General features: G+C 47.0%; 1 protein-coding gene across 10 annotated transcripts in view; it reads right to left on the minus strand.

Annotated features, from left to right (window-relative positions):
• Nucleotides 1-1394: 1394 nt before the first annotated feature.
• The window catches only part of fsd2 (fibronectin type III and SPRY domain containing 2), a 29977-nt gene continuing 10583 nt past the window's right edge, over nucleotides 1395-20788 (minus strand). For 3 of the 10 annotated variants that reach the window (XM_078241126.1, XM_078241128.1, XM_078241127.1), the window contains 9 exons: nucleotides 20626-20648; nucleotides 13171-13292; nucleotides 12119-12280; nucleotides 10569-10703; nucleotides 9706-9862; nucleotides 8438-8571; nucleotides 7683-7812; nucleotides 5464-5640; nucleotides 1395-2981 (listed from right to left, as the gene is read on the minus strand). In XM_078241126.1, the coding sequence (XP_078097252.1) occupies nucleotides 2729-2981; nucleotides 5464-5640; nucleotides 7683-7812; nucleotides 8438-8571; nucleotides 9706-9862; nucleotides 10569-10703; nucleotides 12119-12280; nucleotides 13171-13292; nucleotides 20626-20648 (1293 nt within the window). In that variant the 3' untranslated portion in view covers nucleotides 1395-2728. The remainder of the gene's footprint in view (nucleotides 2982-5463; nucleotides 5641-7682; nucleotides 7813-8437; nucleotides 8572-9705; nucleotides 9863-10568; nucleotides 10704-12118; nucleotides 12281-13170; nucleotides 13293-20625; nucleotides 20649-20788) is intronic. The other 7 variants (XM_078241129.1, XM_078241130.1, XM_078241131.1 and 4 more) reach the window with 3 other exon arrangements.

Here is a 20788-nt window from a genome sequence, read left to right on the forward strand (position 1 = left end):
TACAGAATAGATTTTGAAACATTAACTGTGCTACCCGACCTAATGAATATCTCCAAAAGTTCTGTTAGTTTATTGTCAGATAGAGAGTATTAGCACTGGCTCCTCTTTCCTTTCTCTACATGGCTACAGATTGTAGTTGAGGGAGAGAGGGGAGATAGACAATACAGGACACAATAATTGTTGTCTATATTTAATAGCAACAGAACTGCCGGCTTCTATCATCATCCCACTGAGAATGATGGCAGATTTTTCACTTCGCTGGGAATTATGTTCCAAATCTGATGAAGTTATTTACAACATTCTTGTTATTTGTTTGGAGCTGTATAATACTGACCCAGAGACACAGTTACTACAGTTCACCAATCTGACACCGTCCACTACAACCCAGGGTTGAGGGCATTGAGATGCTTTATTTCATGCGAGCTGTTCAAATTCATTTCATTCCTTGTTTTTTTTTGCAGGTCACAGATGGGATTCCTTGGATGATGCACAATGCCGTCTCTCTGCCCACACCAGGAGCTGGCCCTGTACCCACCATTGGCAGGGTTTCTGGGGGTTACATTCACACAAGGGGATCTGGGTACTTCACCCCCCCCCCCCCCCCTCCCCTGTCAACAGGTCCGAGGGTCACAATCTCATTGCTAAAAGCGCTCACGGCGCAGATGGAGAGAAATTACTTGCACTGGCTGGGAAATCTGTCTGGAAACATCACCAAATATTTGAGCCAAATCTTTTTGGGTTAAAAGTAGGAAACAATTCTATAACAGATGGAGGGCCGAATGGCCTCGTCCTCCTAAGTCCTATTTTCCTACCCAAACGGTGGTAGAAGTTTGGAACTCTTCTGCAAATGACAATTTATTCACGGTCAATTGTTAATCTGAGTGATCAGTTTCAATTAATTGTGGGTATTTAGGGATATCGGATAAAGCTGGGTTTCTGATGTTGGGCCACAGATTAACAGTGATCTCGTTGAGTGGATGAACAGACTTGAGGATCTAAATGATCATCTACTCGAATGTTCCTAAAAGGGAGACAATCTAACACAAGATTGAGGCTGGGGCCTCACCCACCATTCACCAGCCTCGCCATGGCTGGGATTCTCCAGTCCCGCTGTAGTGGCTGAGTGCCAAATTCTCTGTTCTCATTGGCACCGGAATGAGGTTCACGAGACTGGAGAATTCTGGCATTTAGTTTTAATTGTAGAATTGAAAGTTTTCAGATCATTGGGACTGAGTCCCAAATAAAAACTTGATAAACATTAGTAAATAAATTGGGGAGCAGTGATTGGAGGAAATGAGGGAAACACTTGGGTCACCGAGTGACGGTCGGAACTCCTGTTCTGCTTCCGTTTCCTCCTCTTCATAAATCTTCCAGAAATAAATAGTTACCTTCAAACTGATCCAAACATGAACTTTATTCTCCTTTCATAAAACTAATATTTACTGTGAAGACAAGATGGCAGAAGGCAAGGGTCAAAGTTTACAGAGTGAATTCCATTCCAATGAAGGTCAGCCTGAGAGGAGAATCCTACTCCTTTATTCTTAGTTCCACAAATACTGATATTAGTTACTCTGTTTTGTAGCAGACACAGATTGTCACGAGTGTTGATGCTACTGTCGCCACTACAGTGGGGGAGAGGGATCTGAGTACATGGTTTTCCACACGCCCATCACCCAGACCCTGGGCAAGGGCACAGGAACAAACAATGGTTTGGTATCTGCTTGGGTGCTGAATGTGCTCACAGCAGCAGGAGGGACTGGTAAGCTGGTGCAAGAATGGAACGGAGTTTCTCGTCACATTTCAGAGTCTGGCATGACGTGATAGCAGCGCTGAATCCTGTTATATGTATTCCAGACAAGCTTCTGGACCTTTCCATTGGACAACAACCCCCACATGGGATAATATTTTAATATCACAAATTTTGAGTTATGAATGAAAGAATTGAAACTGTGTGTGTCTGATTTTGTCAGTTTGGTTTTTGCAGATGGAACAATTTCCTGAGGAATGTTACACTGCAAGTTGCTGGGAGAGAGATTTCAGAATCATATACATAAGTCACTAAAAGCTAATGGACAGATACACCTTTATCTCTAAAGGATTGAAATTTAAAGGTTAACAACTGAATGTTCAGGTGCTTGGAGCCTTGGACTGATCCATCAAGAATAACGCTGCATTGGGTGGGATGAGGATCAGATTCAGACAATTGAATTGGAAAAATGAATTAAGATGGGGGTGGCACGGCAGCACAGTGGTTAACACTGCTGCCTCACAGCACCAGGGACCAAGGTTCGATTCCTGACTTGGGTCACTGTCTGTGTGGAGTTTGCACGTTCTCCCCGTGTCTGCGTGGGTTTCCTCCGGGTGCTCCGATTTCCTCCCACAATCCGAAGATGAGCAGGTTGGGTGGATTGTCCGTGGTAAATGTATGGGGTTGCAGGGATAGGGGAGAAGGCCTGGGTAAAATAATCTGTCAGAGAGACGGTGCAGATGCAATGGGCCGAATGGCCTCTTCCGCACTGTCTGGGTTCTCTGGGTGGGTTGGGGTTAATGGGCTGCAGTACCCGTTTCCACCACTAGGGCAATGATCACTAGGTCCCCCTGGTGGTAAACATGTGGCACTGCATCCCTGGGACTAAACTCATGAAAAGCAATTGCACATTTAAAGGATAATTTCCTTTGAATCCCTGTCCCGCACAACACTCGCTGCAGCTCAGACTGAAGGAGGAGTTCATGGTAATTTTGTAAACTCAGGGATAGGAATCCCATGAGAGATTTTTAAAATGCCAGAACTTTCCAAAGCGAAGCAGGGATTGACGAGATTCTGGAACGGTTGAGTGAAGGTGAAGAGATGTTGAGCAATGTCAGCATTGAAGAAGGAGATTTTCCCAGCGTCGTAGTCCAGGAGAATTCCGATTCTCTCGGGGGGTACGGTGACTCTCAAATCCGGGCTGCGCCCGTTGTGAAGGAATTCAAACTTACTCCTGCAGGTTAAAGCAGAATGAAAGTAGCAGAAAATCTCCACCAGAAACCGCCCCTAAATCACTTCCCATTTCATAGAAACATAGAAAAACTACAGCACAAACAGGCCCTTCGGCCCCACAAGTTGTGCCGACCACATCCCTACCTTCTACACCTACCTATAACCCTCCATCCTATTAAGCTCCATGTACTCATCCAGGAGTCTCTTAAAAGACCCTATTGAGTTTGCCTCCACCACCACTGACGGCAGCCGATTCCACTCACCCACCACCCTCTGTGTGAAAAACTTACCCCTAACATCTCCCCTGTACCTACCCCCCAGCACCTTAAACCTGTGTCCTCTCGTAGCAGCCATTTCCACCCTGGGAAAAAGCCTCTGGGAGTCCACCCGATCTATGCCTCTCAACATCTTATATACCTCTATTAGGTCTCCTCTCATCCTTCATCTCTCCAAGGAGAAAAGACCGAGCTCCCTCAGCCTATCCTCATAAGGCATGCCACTCAATCCAGGCAACATCCTTGTAAATCTCCTCTGCACCCTTTCAATCTTTTCCACATCCTCCCATTTCATACAAACACACCTCGTTGCAGCAGGGATAGTCAGAGAGGGAAAATAACAAAGCAGCTCCTGCTACTCAGCATTGTTTAAAATATTGTTCAGAGTCTTCGACTTCCCAGCGATATGGAGGGCCAGAGGGAGAGTTAAGGTGAAGGGAAAATTCTCCTTCAATCCTGTGAACCTGACCATCTAGAAGGAAGCAGATACTTGGGAACACCAGCACTTCCCCTCCAAGCCACTCACCCTCCTGACTTGGAAATATATCACCGTTCCTTCACTGTCACTGGGTCAAAAACCCAAAACTCTCTCCCTAACAGCATTGTGGGTGTACCTATTTGATTTATTGTCACATGTATTAACATACAGTGAAAAGTATTGTTTCTTGCGCGCTATACAGACAAAGCATACCATTCATAGAAAACAAAAGGAGAGGGTGCAGAATGTAATGTTAACAGTCATAGCTGGGGTATAGAGAAAGATCAACTTAATGCAAGGTAGATCCATTCAAAAGTCTGACAGCAGCAGGGAAGAAGCTGTTCTTGAGTCGGTTGGTACGTGACCTCAGACTTTTGTATCTTTTTACTGACGGAAGAAGGTGGAAGAGAGAATGTCCGGGGTGCGTGAGGTCCTTGATTATGTCGGCTGCTTTTCCGCAGCAGCTGGAAGTGTAGACAGAGTCAATGGATGGGAGGCTGGTTTGCGTGATGGATTGGTCTACATTCACGACCTTTTGTCGTTTCTTGCAGTCTTGGGCAGAGCAGGAGCCATACCAAGCTGTGATACAACCAGAAAGAATGCTTTCTATGGTGCATCTGTAAAAATTGGTGAGAGTCGTAGCTGACATGCCAGATTTCCTTAGTCTTCTGAGAAAGTAGAGGCGCTGGTGGACTTTCTTAACTATAGTGTCAGTGTGGGGGGGACCAGGACAGGTTGTTGGTGATCTGGACACCTAAACACCTGAAGCTTTTGACCATTTCTACTTTGTCCCCATTGATGTAGAAAGGGGCATGCCCTCCACGACACTACATCACATTGACTGCAGTGGTTCAAGAAGACAGCTCACCACAACCTTCTCAAGGGCAATTGAGGAGGGTAACAAAATGCTGACCTCGTGAGCAACACCCACATCCTGTAAAGGACATTAAAAAACTAATGGGGAGGATCAGGATAGCAATGAGCATTCTACAAACCGATAGAATCAGCTTCTGCCTGAAGCTGTTATTCAGACACCTACATCCTGGCTATGACTGTTAACACATTCTGCACTCTCTCGTTTCCTTCTCTATGAACGGTATGTTTTGTCTGTATAGCGCGCAAGAAACAATATTTTTCACTATGTTAATGTGACAATAAATCAAATCAGAATTATTTACCAGTCCTGACTCAATGAGGGATGGAGTAAGGTTTGAGTGACAGCAGTCAGTACTGCAGTCCCCAGTGAGAGAGTGACCCGGGGGGGTGTCCCATTCCCCATGGTGCCGGAGTGAGGGACCGGGTCCTGTCTGGAATCGGCTGGGCTATGCTGAGTGGTGTAGTTGTTGTGTATGAGTTCCCCAACTGCTTTAATAATCGACAGTAAATGGGAAAGAATACAAGATGGACACATTGAAAGGATTGGAGCGACATCTGGAGGAGCAAAAGAATATTCTGAGAAGAGGGTTTCACAAACCTACATAATTTACTTTAGTTTTAACAGATACTGGGTGAAGAAGCTAAACTCACAGAAACGCATCTTCACTAATCAGAGTGTTAGCTTCGAGACAATCCTCAGAATCAAGGCCTCGTTACTCACAATTTAAAGTTTAAACCATTTTTATATCAAATAATTTTGAGGGAGACACAATGAAGGAGAAAAAGGTTGTTAAAGTTGTGACTCTTGTAAAGGATTACTAGTTAGTGGCGTTTCAGACACTGAGTTTCTGTACCTGGATGGTGTGAGTGTGTGTCTCATGCACCAGGATGTGATGTTTGAGCCCAGGTAACTGTCCCGTGGGATGTTCGGGGAGGCCACACCAATGCGATACTCCAGCTCTTCCGTCACTTCAACCTCCCAGTAATGTTGTCCTCGCACAGGAACTAACTGTCCCATGACAGCAGCACAGCTACAGTAAGAACAGGTCCCGATCAGTGAGTTTACACTTATCCATGTTCCTGATCAGTTAACAGTGGCTCTGAAATCAGAGATTAACCACAGGAGACACAACAGACCCTCCCTATCCAGCCAAACTCACTATCCCCCTGCTCTCTCCCACTCTCAACCCAGAACCCCCACCCACTCCCACTCCCCCTCCCCCCCCCCGATATTACATGAGAATGTTACGTGATCCCAGTCAATCAAAGTATTACAATCTTTATTGACTCACTAAGAATGCAGTAACCGGATGTGGCTGGCGTCGATTGAGCTTGTTTCAGTCACACCTGCCTGAGGATTCCACACATTGAATGACACTGAATTCCGTGACTCGTCCCGTTAGCAAATAGGGACAATGAGATGAGTGACTACGTCATCGGATTTTTGGATGAGGGATGAAAGTTGGCCAAGACACCAGGAGTTCTCTTTGCAATGATCACAGAATCCCTACAGTGAAGGAGGCCATTTGACCCATCAAAGCTGCAACGACAGCAAACCCACCCGTAACCCCACGGATTTATCCTGCTAATCCCCACTAAGGGGCAATTTAGCATGGCCAATCAACCTAACCTGCACATCTTTTGGACTGTGGGAGGAAACCGGAGCACCCGGAGAAAACCCATGCAGACACGGGGGGAATGTGCAAACTCCACACAGTGACTCAAGGGCGGAATCGAACCCGGGTCTCTGGCGTTGTGAGGCAGCAGTGCCCACTGTGCCACCCCAGTCATGATGTCATCAATTTTCACTTGATCAACCTGGAAATTCGGAACAAACAATAAGAACTCCAATTCAACATCTCATCCAAAAGACGGCCGCTCTGACAGTGCGGCACTCCCTCAGCACTGACCCTCTGACAGTGCGGCACTCCCTCAGCAGTGACCCTCTGACAGTGCGGCACTCCCTCAGCACTGACCCTCTGACAGTGCGGCACTCCCTCAGTACTGACCCTCTGACAGTGCGGCACTCCCTCAGCACTGACCCTCTGACAGTGCGGCACTCCCTCAGCACTGACCCTCTGACAGTGCGGCACTCCCTCAGCACTGACCCTCTGACAGTGCGGCACTCCCTCAGCACTGACCCTCTGACAGTGCGGCACTCCCTCAGCAGTGACCCTCTGACAGTGCGGCACTCCCTCAGCACTGACCCTCTGACAGTGCGGCACTCCCTCAGTACTGACCCTCTGACAGTGCGGCACTCCCTCAGCACTGACCCTCTGACAGTGCGGCACTCCCTCAGCACTGACCCTCTGACAGTGCGGCACTCCCTCAGCACTGACCCTCTGACAGTGCGGCACTCCCTCAGCACTGACCCTCTGACAGTGCGGCACTCCCTCAGCACTGACCCTCTGACAGTGCGGCATTCCCTCAGCACTGACCCTCTGACAGTGCGGCACTCCCTCAGTACTGACCCTCTGACAGTGCGGCACTCTCTCAGCACTGACCCTCTGACAGTGCAGCACTCCCTCAGTACTGACCCTCTGACAGTGCGGCATTCCCTCAGTACTGACCCTCTAACAGTGTGCCACTCCCTCAGTACTGACCCTCTGACAGTGCGGCATTCCCTCAACACTGACCCTCTGACAGTGCGGCATTCCCTCAGCACTGACCCTCTGACAGTGCGGCATTCCCTCAGTACTGACCCTCTGACAGTGCGGCACTCCCTCAGCACTGACCCTCTGACAGTGCGGCACTCCCTCAGTACTGACCCTCTGACAGTGCTGCACTCCCTCAGCACTGACCCTCTGACAGTGCGGCACTCCCTCAGTACTGACCCTCTGACAGTGCGGCACTCCCTCAGTACTGACCCTCTGATAGTGCAGCACTCCCTCAACATTGACCAAAAGGTCACCGTATCTTCAAAGCTGAAACAACTGAGTCTTTCAACGTTCAGTGTCAGGGCTGAACAGAAACAATGTGGTGGACAGTTCGACCAAGGATCCAGTTAGTGGCTGTATCTCTGATGAATTGGAGAATTTTGGAAACTGAATGTGTTTTATTTTCGTGAACCCACCTTGTAAACCGGTCATCATAGGACAGCCGATCAGTGAGGACAGCATCCTCATTATAAACAATTGTGAATCCATCATCCAGAATAGAAAGTGAGAGATGTGCTGTCTCCTCAATCAGATACAACTGGCACCCTGTGACCGAGAAACATTCCATCATTGAAAATTCCAATCTTCAGGCAAGGATTTGTGAAAAAGTGATCGGGACAAAGTGCGGGACAGGACAGGGTGCGGGGCGCAGCACAGAACAGGGCACAGCGCTGTACGGGACAGGGTGCGGGATGCAGCGTGGGGCGGGACAGGACAGCCTGCAGGATGGGACAGTGTGCGGGATGGGACAGGGTGCGGGACGGGACAGGGTGCGGGACGGGACAGGGTGCGGGACGGGACAGGGTGCGGGGCGCAGTGTGGAACGGAACAGGGTGTGGGGTGCAGTGTGGAACGGGACAGGGTGCGGGACGGGACAGGGTGCGGGACGGGACAGGGTGCGGGACGGGACAGGGTGCGGGACGGGACAGGGTGCGGGATGGGACAGGGTGCGGGACGGGACAGGGTGCGGGGTGCAGTGTGGAACGGGACAGGGTGTAGAAGCAGTGCGGTATGGGAAACGGCGCAGTACGGGGCGCAGCGCAATGAGATAAGTGTCTCACACTGATATTGGATATAATATTGCTGACCTCCAGAGGGTCGTAGACATGGCTGAAATTCTCAGAATGTCTAACTGTCTCCAGTTACACTGATGAGCTGTTGATATTGTTACCTGTGGTTTGAACGTTAATGGGTAAACTCCTCTCACTGCAACCTCCTTCATTCAACGCTCTGACATAGAAAATGTAATTCTCATTGGCCTCCAGTTCAATTAGTGTTTTACAAGCGGTTATCCCAGTCAAAGACCTCGAAATAAAAGCAGAAATAAAAATGATGTGAAATGAGGCGGGTTTAAAAAATAATCTCAGAGTAAAAGATCCCCCAGGAAATAGTGATCATAACATGGTAAAATATAGCATCCAGTTTGAGAGTGAGAAACTGGGTCAGAAACAACGCTGCTAAAATTAAATAAGGATAATTCCAGAGGAATGAGGGCAGAGTTGGCTGGAGTGGACTGGGAATTTAGCTGGAAAGATGGTTGGTCAGCGATGGTTGGTCAGCGATGGTTGGTCAGCGATGGTTGGTCAGCGATGGTTGGTCAGCGATGGCAGACGTTTCAAAAAATGGTTCATGACTCAACAAAGATATATCCCCGTGAAGACGGAGGATTCTAGGAAGGGGATAAATCAGCCCTGGTTAACCAAGGAAGGTAAGGATAGTATTAAACTGAAAGAAAAAACATACAATGTGGTGGCAACGATTAGTGGTAAGCCAGAGGATTGGGAAAGTTTTAAAAACCAACAAAAGATAACCAAAAGAAAAAAAGAGGGAAAAGATAAACGGTGAGGGTAAACTCGCAAATAATATAAAACACACAGTGAGAGCTTCATTAAATATATAAAAAGAGAGAGGCCAAAGTGAACATGGACCTCTTAGAGAATTAGACTGGGAAAATAATAATGGGGAATGTGGAAACTCCTTACCTAGTCTTCATGGTATAAGATACAAATAACATTCCAAAATACTAAATAATCAAGGGGCAAAAATCAGAGAGGTAATAAATACAATAACAATCACTAAAGAGAAAGCACTAGGGAAAACAATGGGGCTAAAGACCGATAAGTCCCTTGGACCTGATGGGTTGCATCCCAGGATATTAAAGGAAGGAGCTACAGAGATAGTGGATGCACTGGTAGCTATCTTGCAAGAATCCTTAAATTCTGGAAAAGTCCCAGAGGATTGGAAAACTGCCAATGTTACATCCTTTTTCAAAAAGGGAGATAAACAACAGGCAACTAAAGATTCGTCAGAATAAATTACATCATTGGGAAAATATTAAGAGTCCATCATAAAGGATGCAATAGCAGAGCATTTAGAAATGCATAATATAATCTCCCGGTTTAACGTTAATATTTGTTCTGTATTGTGATCGTTACTCACTCTGTGAGAGATTCTGTCCAATCACAACCGCTGCAGATTTGGCAAAATTCCACAGTGTAGGAACGTGCGGGATTCTGGCTCCTGGATTCCCACTCGATGAGGGCCGCATTCTGGCAGCTCGCCACCGCTCGCATGTTGATAGTCGGAGCTAAAGGAACTAAAACACAAAACCCAACATCTCAGAGCCACAACAGAACTGGAGAATCACAGAAACCAAATCTAAATTTCACTCCTTCTCCCAACCAACTCTCTTCAGTCACTGTCTGTGTGGAATCTGCATGTTCTCCCCGTGTCTGCGTGGGTTTCCTCCGGGTGCTCTGGTTTCCTCTCACAGTCCAAAAGACTTGCTGGTTAGGTGCATTGGCCGTGCTAAATTCTCCCTCAGTGTACTTGAACAGGTGCCGGAGTGTGGCAACTAGGGGATTTTTACAGTAACTTCATTGCGGTGTTAATGTAAGCCTACTTGTGACTAATAAATAAACTTTAAACTGAAACTTCCTCCTGGAACATCCACACCTTGTTCCCTTTGCTGAATCACCTTTTCTATTTGACTCTTTTCTCTCTTGGTCATAATGTTTAACACAGCAGACCGACAGGGGTGAAATATCAATCCGGTGTGGATGTGTGGCAGTGAACCCCTCTGGCCTCACTGTGGGCACCAGTCAAGTTGGCACCCTATGCATTGGGCCATTGCCCAATCCTGAACATGTTATCCTTTCTCCTACTTGCTGCCAGTACAGATTGCTGATAAATTGGATTCATTTCATGGCTCGTATTAGCACAGTTCCAGGAGATGTCACCCATGGATATCTCTGATCTGTGACCCACGGCCAGGTTTCCCAGGTACCTCCCACTCTCTGTACCTGTCGTGTGTTTGACCCAGTCACTCTCAGCGCTTGTCCCAGCAGAGTTTGTGGCTGTAACCCAGAATTCATACACGGTGTTAGGCTTCAGGTCGCTGACTGTGTGATACATTTCCTTCACTTTCAGGCTTGTGTCTGTGGAGGAATGAGAGACAGAGTAAACATCAGTTACTGAAATAGGTGAAGATGATTCGGGAGAATTTGAAGCATTTCTGGAGCATGAATTGATTAATGAGCAATGTTTAATGTTGCGATTAGCTGTGGGAAATTCTGGGATGATTCCAGCTGGGACAGCCTGGGGATTTTGGTTCCACAGCCTGGTGCATGAGACTGAGCTCCTCCGAGCCATGGAGTCGATGTTTGCAGAGTTCAAGAGGACAATAGACAAACTGCAGCAAGATGCCAAGTCTAAGGGGGTTGCGCTCTAAGAGTAAACAAGTCCAGTTTCTGTCGTTGGGGGTGGGACGATCTACACAAGCCCCACACACTGAGCATATCTGTGGCCATTGTCTCCATTCCCTTTGCCACTGAGACCATCCCACCCCCGGCAACAGTCTGAGACTGAACCAGGATTGTTGGCAACTTGTGGATTATATTTGACCGTGCAATGAGCTGCCAGTCTTGTATCCACGCCATCACAAAGATATTTTCACCTCCGTAACATCCCGCCGGTCTCAGCTCATCTGATCCAGGCCTGTGTACCTCCACACTCGACTAATCCAACTCATCCTGCCTGCTCTGTCCATTCACCCTCCATAAACTCAACATCATCCAAAACTCTGCTGTTGGTGTCTAAACTCACGCCCCTTGCCCTTCGCCTTGTGCCCTCGGAGCTACGCTGGCTCCCAGACAAGGAACATTTTCATTTTAAAATTCTTATTCTTGTTTCCAAATCCCTCCATAGTCACTTCCCTCCCCCTCTGTAATCTTCTCCAACCCTACAACCCTCGGCGATCTCTGCGCTGCTCTAATTCTGAACATCACTGATATTAATCGCTCCCCCATTGGCAGCCTGGTCTCGTGTTTGGGATCTGGGCTGAAGAGCTTTTGGGTTGAGGAGAATGAGCCGGAACTTGAGACTGAATGTGGATCTGCCCAGATTTGCTCCTTGACAGTCAGCATTCTCTCTCCTCTGTGTCCGCTGGCTCTTCACCCAAAACTCTTGAGTGGATGAGAGCAGTGGTCAGTATGACTGAGCCTCAGACATCACCCAGAATAAAGTCAGTGATTCAGGTGCAGCATGTGTGGGCCGAAGGGCCTGTTTCTATACTGTAGACCTCTATGACTAGTGTGTGACACTCAAGTGTTACTGAGCAAGGGAGGAGTGCGGACATACCCTAAGATCCAGATCCCCCACCCTCGGGATTTGGAAAGGGGAATTTACCAACCTCCAGGGAATATCAGGAAAATCGGAAAAGGAATCTGGATGGCTGTGAGAGAATCCTTGTTGCATAATGTGCACATGTGGAGGAAACCTCCATTCATCATCTGCATTCGGTTTGCAATCTCTGATCTCTCTTATTCCCTCTTCCTACTTCTGGGTCACAAACCTGTAGCTGCCTCGTTTTGCTGTGTGCCTTCTTCTGGCACTTGTCTGTAGTACAGTTGATAATGTTCCACTGTATCATCAGCTGAAAGACTCCAGCGGACTCTCACAGAGCTGGTGGTTGCTGTACCAGGAGCCTGTGGGCACATCAAAGGAGCTGAGGGAACTTGCAAAGAGAACAGACATGAGGAGACAGATTAATGACCACAACATCACAATCAAACAATGGGAGACTCTCTCTGTAACTCAGCAAGCTGGTATATATCTGGGTATGGTTGGAGAAGCAGTTATAGTTTGTGAGTTTGACTGTCGCAGTGCGAGTGGTTGTGATGTCTCCAGAAATGGATCTCTCAGGACTGGAGTTCAGTATTTGGCCCATGCTCTGATTGGACAGCGAGTGGCTGCGCCCATGTGATTGTCAGGATTTTCTGTGCAGTTTGAATCTGGGACTTGGTCATTTACCAGGTTGTGGTTGGTGACGTTTACAGCCAATCAAGAGGGCCTGTGATCTTCCAGGATGCTAGGAGGTTCAGTGTGTGAAACCATTCCAACTGTTGGTCTCAACATCCCAGAAATAATCCTCGACATCCCGGAAGTAGATTTCTACTGCTCTTATTGGCTAACCAAATAAACTAAATCAAATTAACAAAGGGATAAATTAAAAGGGACAGTTCCCAAAAGGAGGGAAACCGCCCGAAATAGAGGGCAAAGTGGATTTCTACCACATAATGAATCTAATCTAATTTACACAGTAGATTAATTAACCTCGTGATATCACCCCGGTCAATTTAATTGTTTGTCCACACTTTCCACTGGGGGCATAGACACAGACTGATGGGAAATGATACAGAGCCGCTTCCCCAAGGATCCCTTAGAAACTCTTCACCCCAAAATAACAAACAGACTGTGTGTCAGATAGATATGAGGGAGCGACAGAGAGAGAGTGTGAGAGAGTGAAAGTGTGTGTGTGTGTGTGAGTTAGTGTACATGTAAGTGTGACTGTGTGTGTGTGACTGCGAGAGAGAGGGTGAGTGAGTGCGTGAGTTACTCACATACCTGGCATGCTGCTGATTGAGTCGATTAATCGCTGCACCTCGGGCATGTCTATGGGATATTTCTCAAATTCTGTTGTTGTCGGGAACTCTGGGTTAAAGTCCACTTGGAGAAACTCTTCCAGTCTATTGGGGTACAGAGAATAGAGTCAGTGTGTGTAATGGGGCTTCACGCGGACTCAGTCTTCAATGGGGGGAGGGAGGCAGATGGGCGGGGGGGGGTCTTGTGTACCTTGTTCAGGTGGAACCTCCTCTTGTCCAGCTCGAGGCAAAGGGTGTCACCTGATTAACTGAACAAGGTGCTAATCCAGTTCCATAAATACACATTCCAGCTGTGGTCACATCAGGAATGGTCTCTGCTCTGAACCAAGCACACTGGAATCACTGTGCTGCTCTTATTGCTACCCTGATTCAGATAGACTAATTCAGGATCAAAGGTCAAAGTGCCCCTTTCCCCCCCATTGCTTTAATCGAAGGATTTTTCCCCAATTTTATACTTCGTTGATTAGCTTCTCTCCTGAAACCCCTGACAGCTGCTGGATACAAAATGTGGCTCGAGTGTTCATTCTAAATGTTTTGCCAGCTATTGAACCGTGAGTGAATCACAACAATCCCAATCCTGTCATCACTGACACTCAGTTTGGGTTTCACCAGGGTCACTCAGCTGCTGGCCTCATTACAGCCTTGGTTCAAATATGGACAAAGAGCTGAACTCCAGAGGTGAGGTGAAAGTGATAGCCCTCAACATCAAGACACCATTTGCCCTGGTGCAGCAACAAGGAGCCCGAGCAAAACTGGAGTCAATAGGAATCAGGAAACTCTCCACTGGTTGGAGTGATACCCGGCACAGAGGGAGATGGTTGTGGTGGTTGGAGGTCAATCATCTCAGCTCCAGGACATCACTGCAGGAGTCCCTCAGGGGAGTGTCCTCGACCCAACCATCTTCAGCTGCTTCATCAATGACTTTCCTTCCATCATAAGGTCAGAAGTGGGGATGTTCACTGATGACTGCACAATGTTCAGCACCATTCGTGACTCCTCAGATACTGAAGCAGTCCATGTTCAAATGCAGCAAGACCTGGACAATATCCAGGCTTGGGCTGACAAGTGGCAAGTAACAGTCATAGAATCTGTAAAGTGCAGAAGGGACCATTCAGCCCATCAAGTCTGCACTGGCTCTCTGCCAGAGCATTTTACCCAGGCCCACACCTCCCCTATCCTATAATCCCATGCATTTAACCTGCTAACTCTCCAAGACCGCAAGGAACTACAAAAGGTCGTGAATGTAGCCTAATCCATCACGCAAACCAGCCTCCCATCCATTGACTCTGTCTACACTTCCCGCTGCCTTGGCAAAACAGCCAGCATAATTAAGGACCCCACGCACCCCGGACATTCTCTCTTCCACCTTCTTCCTTCGGGGAAAAAGATACAAAAGTCTGAGGTCACGTACCAACCGACTCAAGAACAGCTTCTTCCCTGCTGCTGTCAGACTTTTGAATGGATCTACCTTGCATTAAGCTGATCTTTCTCTACACCCTAGCTATGACTGTAACACTACATTCTGCACTCTCTCCTTTCCTTCTCTATGAACAGTATGTTTTGTCTGAAAAGCACGCAAGAAACAATACTTTTCACTGTATGTTAATACATGTGACAATAATAAATCAAATCAAATCAAAAAACCTACACATCTTGGAACACTAAGGAGCAATTAAGCATGGCCAATCCACCTAATCTGTACATCTTTGTACTGTGGGAGGAAACTGGAGCACCCGGAGAAAACCCAGGTAGACACAGGGAGAATGTGCAAACTCCACACAGTCACCCAAGGCTGGAATTGAACCCGGGTCCCTGATGCTGTGAAGCAGCAGTGCTAACCACACAAGAAAGAAATCTCACAACACCAGTTTAAAGTCCAACAGGTTTATTTGGTAGCACAAGCCACAAGCTTTCGGAGCGCTGCTCTTTCATCAGGTGAGTGGGAGTCACGATCACAAACAGGGCATATAAAGACCCAAACTCAATTTACAAGATAATGGTTGGAATGCAAGTCTTTACAGGTAATCAAGTCTTAATAGTACAGACAATGTGAGTGGAGTGAGGGTTAAGCACAGGTTAAAGAGATGTGTATTGTCTCCAGCCTGGACAGTTAGTGAGATTTTGCAAGCCCAGGCAAGTCGTGGGGGTTACAGATAGTGTGACATGAACCCAAGATCCCGGTTGAAGCCGTCCTCATGTGTGTGGAACTTGGCTATCAGTTTCTGCTCAGCGATTCTGCGTTGTCGTCTGTGGTGTCCCCAGTCCAACGCCGGCATCTCCACATCATCAGAACCACACAAGTGCCAGGCGATGACCATCTCCAACAAGAGAGGATCTAACCATCGCCCCTTGACATTCAATGAATGGCATCACCATCGCTGAATCCCCCACTATCAACATCCCAGGAGTTACCATTGATCATAAACTCAACTGGACTAGCCATAGACTAAAGCAGCTCAAAGGCTCAGAATCCTGTGGCGAGTAACTCATCTTCTGACTCCCCAAAGCCTGTCCACAACTGACAAGGCACAAGTCAGGGGTGTGATGGAATACTCTCCACCTGCCTGGATGAATACAGCTCCAGCAGCACTCAAAAAGCTGGACATCATCCAGGACAAAGCAGGTCACTTAATTGGCACCACATCCACAAACATTCACTCCCTCCACCACTGACAAACCGTAGCAGCCGTGTGTACCATCTACAAGATGCACTGCAGGAACTCACCAAGGCACCTTCAACAGCACCTTCAAAACATATGACCATTACTATCTAGAAGGACAAGAGCAGCAGATACCTGGACATACCACAACCTGGAAATTCCCTACCATCCTGACTTGGAAATATATTGCTGTTCCTTCATTGTCACTGGGTCAAAGTCCTGGAACTCCTTCCCTAACAGCATTGTGGCTGTACCTACACATATGGACTGTGGTTCAAGAAGGCAGCTCACCACCACCTTCTCATGGGCAATAAACACTGGCCTAGCCAGCGACGCCCATATCCCGTGACTGAATAATAAAGAAGAAACATATATTTGCCTGCACTGGAGAAGGATTGGGAGCAGGACTGCTGTGTTAAACCCCTCCACCTCCCTACTCGCTATAATCTCAACATAAACCTGATGTGAATCTGGTGCCCTCTTAGATTGCCCCACACGAGCTGCGTTTACCCAGTAAACAAGCCACAGAATTCCTGTCAAGAATCCCTGCACAACGTAGTCCCAAATATTAGATAAACCACTCCCCTGACTGCCCCGCAATCGATTGACTAAAAATACTGGGGCAGGAATTGTTCTTTTGACACCAAACTCTGCTACATGAATTCAGGGATTGTGGAATAGACGCTGTCCCATAACACAGTGTGGGAAACAGCTTGATAGGAACTTGTTATCAAGCAAGAACGACAATGATTAGAGTGTCTGCCCTTTGTTCTCATCAATCCAGGTATTGAGGAATAGAAGTTTCTACTTTTGTTCGGATCCAGTGTATCGATACTGAGCATTTGCAATGGGTATTGAATCACCCTCAATGCGTACAGCCCTTCGATGGATATTAAATTGTCCTGTGAATTGAAATTGTAAAAATTCCTGTTCTGCATTAATAAAATCGAAGGAGTCTGTGACTGAGAATTGAAAGCCCTCCCTCCTGCACCATCATTCCAGCCAAGCATTTATCTGCCTTATCCTCCTATTTCTGTACTCACTTTCACATGGCACTCGGAGTATCACAGAACCATAGAATCCCTACAGTGCAGAAAGAGCCCACTGACGCTCTGAAAGAGCATCCAGCCAAGGCTCTCCACACTATCCCCATAACCCCACACATTTACCATGGTTAATCCACCTAACCTACACAGCTTGAGACACTGAGGGGCAATTCAACACGGTCAATGCACCTAACCTGCACATCTTTGGACTGTGGGAGGAAATCGGAGCACCCGGAAGAAACCCACGCAGACACGGGGAGAACGTGCAAACTCTACACAGACAGTGACCCAAGGCCGGAATTGAATCTGGGTCCCTGGCGCTGTGAGACAGCAGTGCTAACCACTGTGCCACCGTGCCGCCCACAGTAATCCAGAAATTATTACATTTAAGGTCGTTTTTGATCATTTTCTACCTAGCTCTCTAAATTCCGATTGCAGGACCCCATTTCCCCTTCCTACCAATATCATTAGTACCAGTGGAGACCACGACCTCTGGCTGTTCACCCTCCCCCAGAAGAATGTCCTGCAGCCACTCAATGACATCCTTGACCCTGGCACCAGGGAGGAAATATACCATCCTGGAGTTACTTCTACAGCCACAGAAATGCCTGTCTGGTCCTCTAACTAAGGAATCCCCTATGGGTATGGCTCTTCCTTTCTTCTCCCTTCCTGTACAGACGAGCCACTCATGGTGCCACAAGCCTGACTCTAATTGCGCTCCTCTGAGGAACCAGCTCCCTCACCAGCTTCCTAAATGGAAAACCGATTTGTGAGCGGGACCCTGGGGGACTCCTGTACTATCTATCTGGCTCTCTTGAACTGCCTGGTGGTCACCCATTCCATCTCTGCCTCTAGGCCCTTAAGCTGTGGTGTGACCACCTCTCTGAATGTGTCCCCCACGTAACTCTCAGCCTGACGGATATGTCACAGTGACTCCAGCAGCCGCTCGAGCTCTGAAACCTGCAGCTCAAGTTTCTGCAGCTGGCAGCACTTCCTGCATATTTGGTCGTCTAGGACACCAGTAGCATCCATAACTTGACACAGATAGGACACACATCCCCCTTGATTGAGCTGCCCTGCCATGTCTTATCTGTGCTTTTCTTACGTTAACTTTATTCTACTTTGGGACTTAGTTTAGCTCAGTTGGCTGGGTGGCTAGTTGGTGATGCAGAGCGATGCCATCAGCATGGGTTCAATTCCCGTCACGGCTGAGGTTATTCATGAAGGTCCATCTTCTCAAGTTTGCCTCTTGCCTGAGGTGTGGTGACCCTCAGGTTAAATCACCACCAGACATCTCACTCTCATGGTGTATGGTCACCTGGGACTATGGCGACATTATCTTTGTATATTGGCATCGAGTTACTGTCTCAGCCCCAACCTTCCACACACACTGCCCCTTCCTTACACTGAGCACTTACTGGCCAATCAACTCACTGCTTTCCTGTGACATCACAATTCCTTTTTTCTCCTCACTGTTGCCACACCGCAGCTGAAATATTCACCAGGTAACCAATTAACCAGATAACCAGTTAACTAAATAACCAGATAACCAATTAACCAGATAACCAGTTAACTAAATAACCAGATAATCAATTAACCAGATAACCAGTTAACTAAATAACCAGATAACCAATTAACTAAATAACCAGATAACCTGATAACCAATTAACTAAATAACCAGATAACCAAATAACCAAACAACCTGATAACCAGATAACCAGATAACCAGATAACCTGATAACCAGATAACCAGATAACCAGATAACCAAACAACCAGACACCCAAACAACCAGATAACCAAACAACCAGACAGCCAAACAACCAGATAACCTGATAACCAAACAACCAGACACCCAAACAACCTGATAACCAAACAACCAGATACCCAGGAAGGGTGTCGTAGTTTGCAGGAAGACTTAGACAGGTTGCAAAGTTGGGCCGAGAGGTGGCGGATGGAGTTTAATGCGGAGAAGTGTGAGGTAATTCACTTTGGTAGGAATAACAGATGTGTTGAGTATAGGGCTAACGGGAGGACTTTGAATAGTGTGGAGGAGCAGAGGGATCTAGGTGTATGTGTGCATAGATCCCTGAAAGTTGGGAATCAAGTAGATAAGGTTGTTAAGAAGGCATATGGTGTCTTGGCGTTTATTGGTAGGGGGATTGAATTTAGGAGTCGTAGCGTTATGTTGCAACTGTACACAACTCTGGTGCGGCCGCACTTGGAGTACTGTGTGCAGTTCTGGTCCCCACATTACAGGAAGGATGTGGAGGCTTTGGAGAGGGTGCAGAGGAGGTTTACCAGGATGTTGCCTGGTATGGAGGGGAGATCCTATGAGGAGAGGCTGAGGGATTTGGGATTGTTTTCGCTGGAAAGGCGGCGGCTAAGAGGGGATCTTATTGAAACATATAAGATGATTAGAGGTTTAGATAGGGTGGATAGTGATAGCCTTTTTCCTCTGATGGAGAAATCCAGCACGAGGGGGCATGGCTTTAAATTGAGGGGGGGTAGTTATAGAACCGATGTCAGGGGTAGGTTCTTTACCCAGAGGGTGGTGAGGGATTGGAATGCCCTGCCAGCATCAGTTGTAAATGCGCCTAGTTTGGGGGCGTTTAAGAGATCCGTAGATAGGTTCATGGACGAAAAGAAATTGGTTTAGGTTGGAGGGTCACAGTTTTTTTTTTTAACTGGTCGGTGCAACATCGTGGGCCGAAGGGCCTGTTCTGCGCTGTAATGTTCTATGTTCTATGTTCTATGTTCAAACAACCAGATACCCAAACAACCAGATAACCTGATAACCAGACACCCAAACAACCAGATAATCAGATGACCAAACAACTAGACACCCAAACAACCAGATAACCTGATAACCAAACAACCAGCCACACAAACAACCAGATAATCTGATAACCAAACAACCAGACAACCTGATAACCAAATAACCAGACACCCAAACAACCAGACAACCTGATAACCAAACAACCAGACACCCAAACAACCAGATAACCTGATAACCAAACAACCAGACACCCAAACAACCAGATAACTAGATGACCAAACAACCAGACACCCAAACAACCAGATAACCTGATAACCAAACAACCAGACATCCAAACAACCAGATAATCAGGTAACCTGATAACCAAATAGCCAGATAATCAAATAAACAGATAGCCAAATAACCAGGTAAAATTAACAAGATAACCAAATGACAAAATAACCAGATAACAAGTTAACCAAATAACCAGATAATATAGGTAACCAAATAAACAGATAACAAAATGGCCAGGTAAGCAAATAACCAGATAACAAGTTAACAAAATAAACAGATAATCAGATAACCAAATAACCTGATAATCAAATAGCCAGCCTCTACTCCTGCAACAGGGCACGACCATCATTCGAGAAAGATACCAGAAATACAGTGTGACATGCCAGTGTTACCAGAGATACAGTGAACATGCCAGTGTTACCAGAGATACAGTGCGACACACCAGTGTTACCAGAGATAGAGTGCGACATGCCAGCGTTACCAGAGATACAGTGAACCATGCCAGTGTTACCAGAGATACAGTGAACCATGCCAGTGTTACCAGAGATACAGTGAACCATGCCAGTGTTACCAGAGATACAGTGAACCATGCCAGTGTTACCAGAGATACAGTGCAACATGCCAGTGTTACCAGAGATACAGTGCGACATGCCAGTATTACCTGGCTAATATTATCTGTCCATTCTGTAGTTGCAGGAAAAGAAGAAAAGGTTCAGTATTACGGAGGAAAGCGGCTGAATCATCTTCCAAACAGAAACTACATCAGGAGAACAATCAATTCTCCCAATCACTAACAGGGCAGCGAGACTTCTACCTGAATCCCA

Source organism: Mustelus asterias, chromosome 24 (genome assembly GCF_964213995.1).
Source record: "Mustelus asterias chromosome 24, sMusAst1.hap1.1, whole genome shotgun sequence".
Classification (NCBI taxonomy): domain Eukaryota; kingdom Metazoa; phylum Chordata; class Chondrichthyes; order Carcharhiniformes; family Triakidae; genus Mustelus; species Mustelus asterias.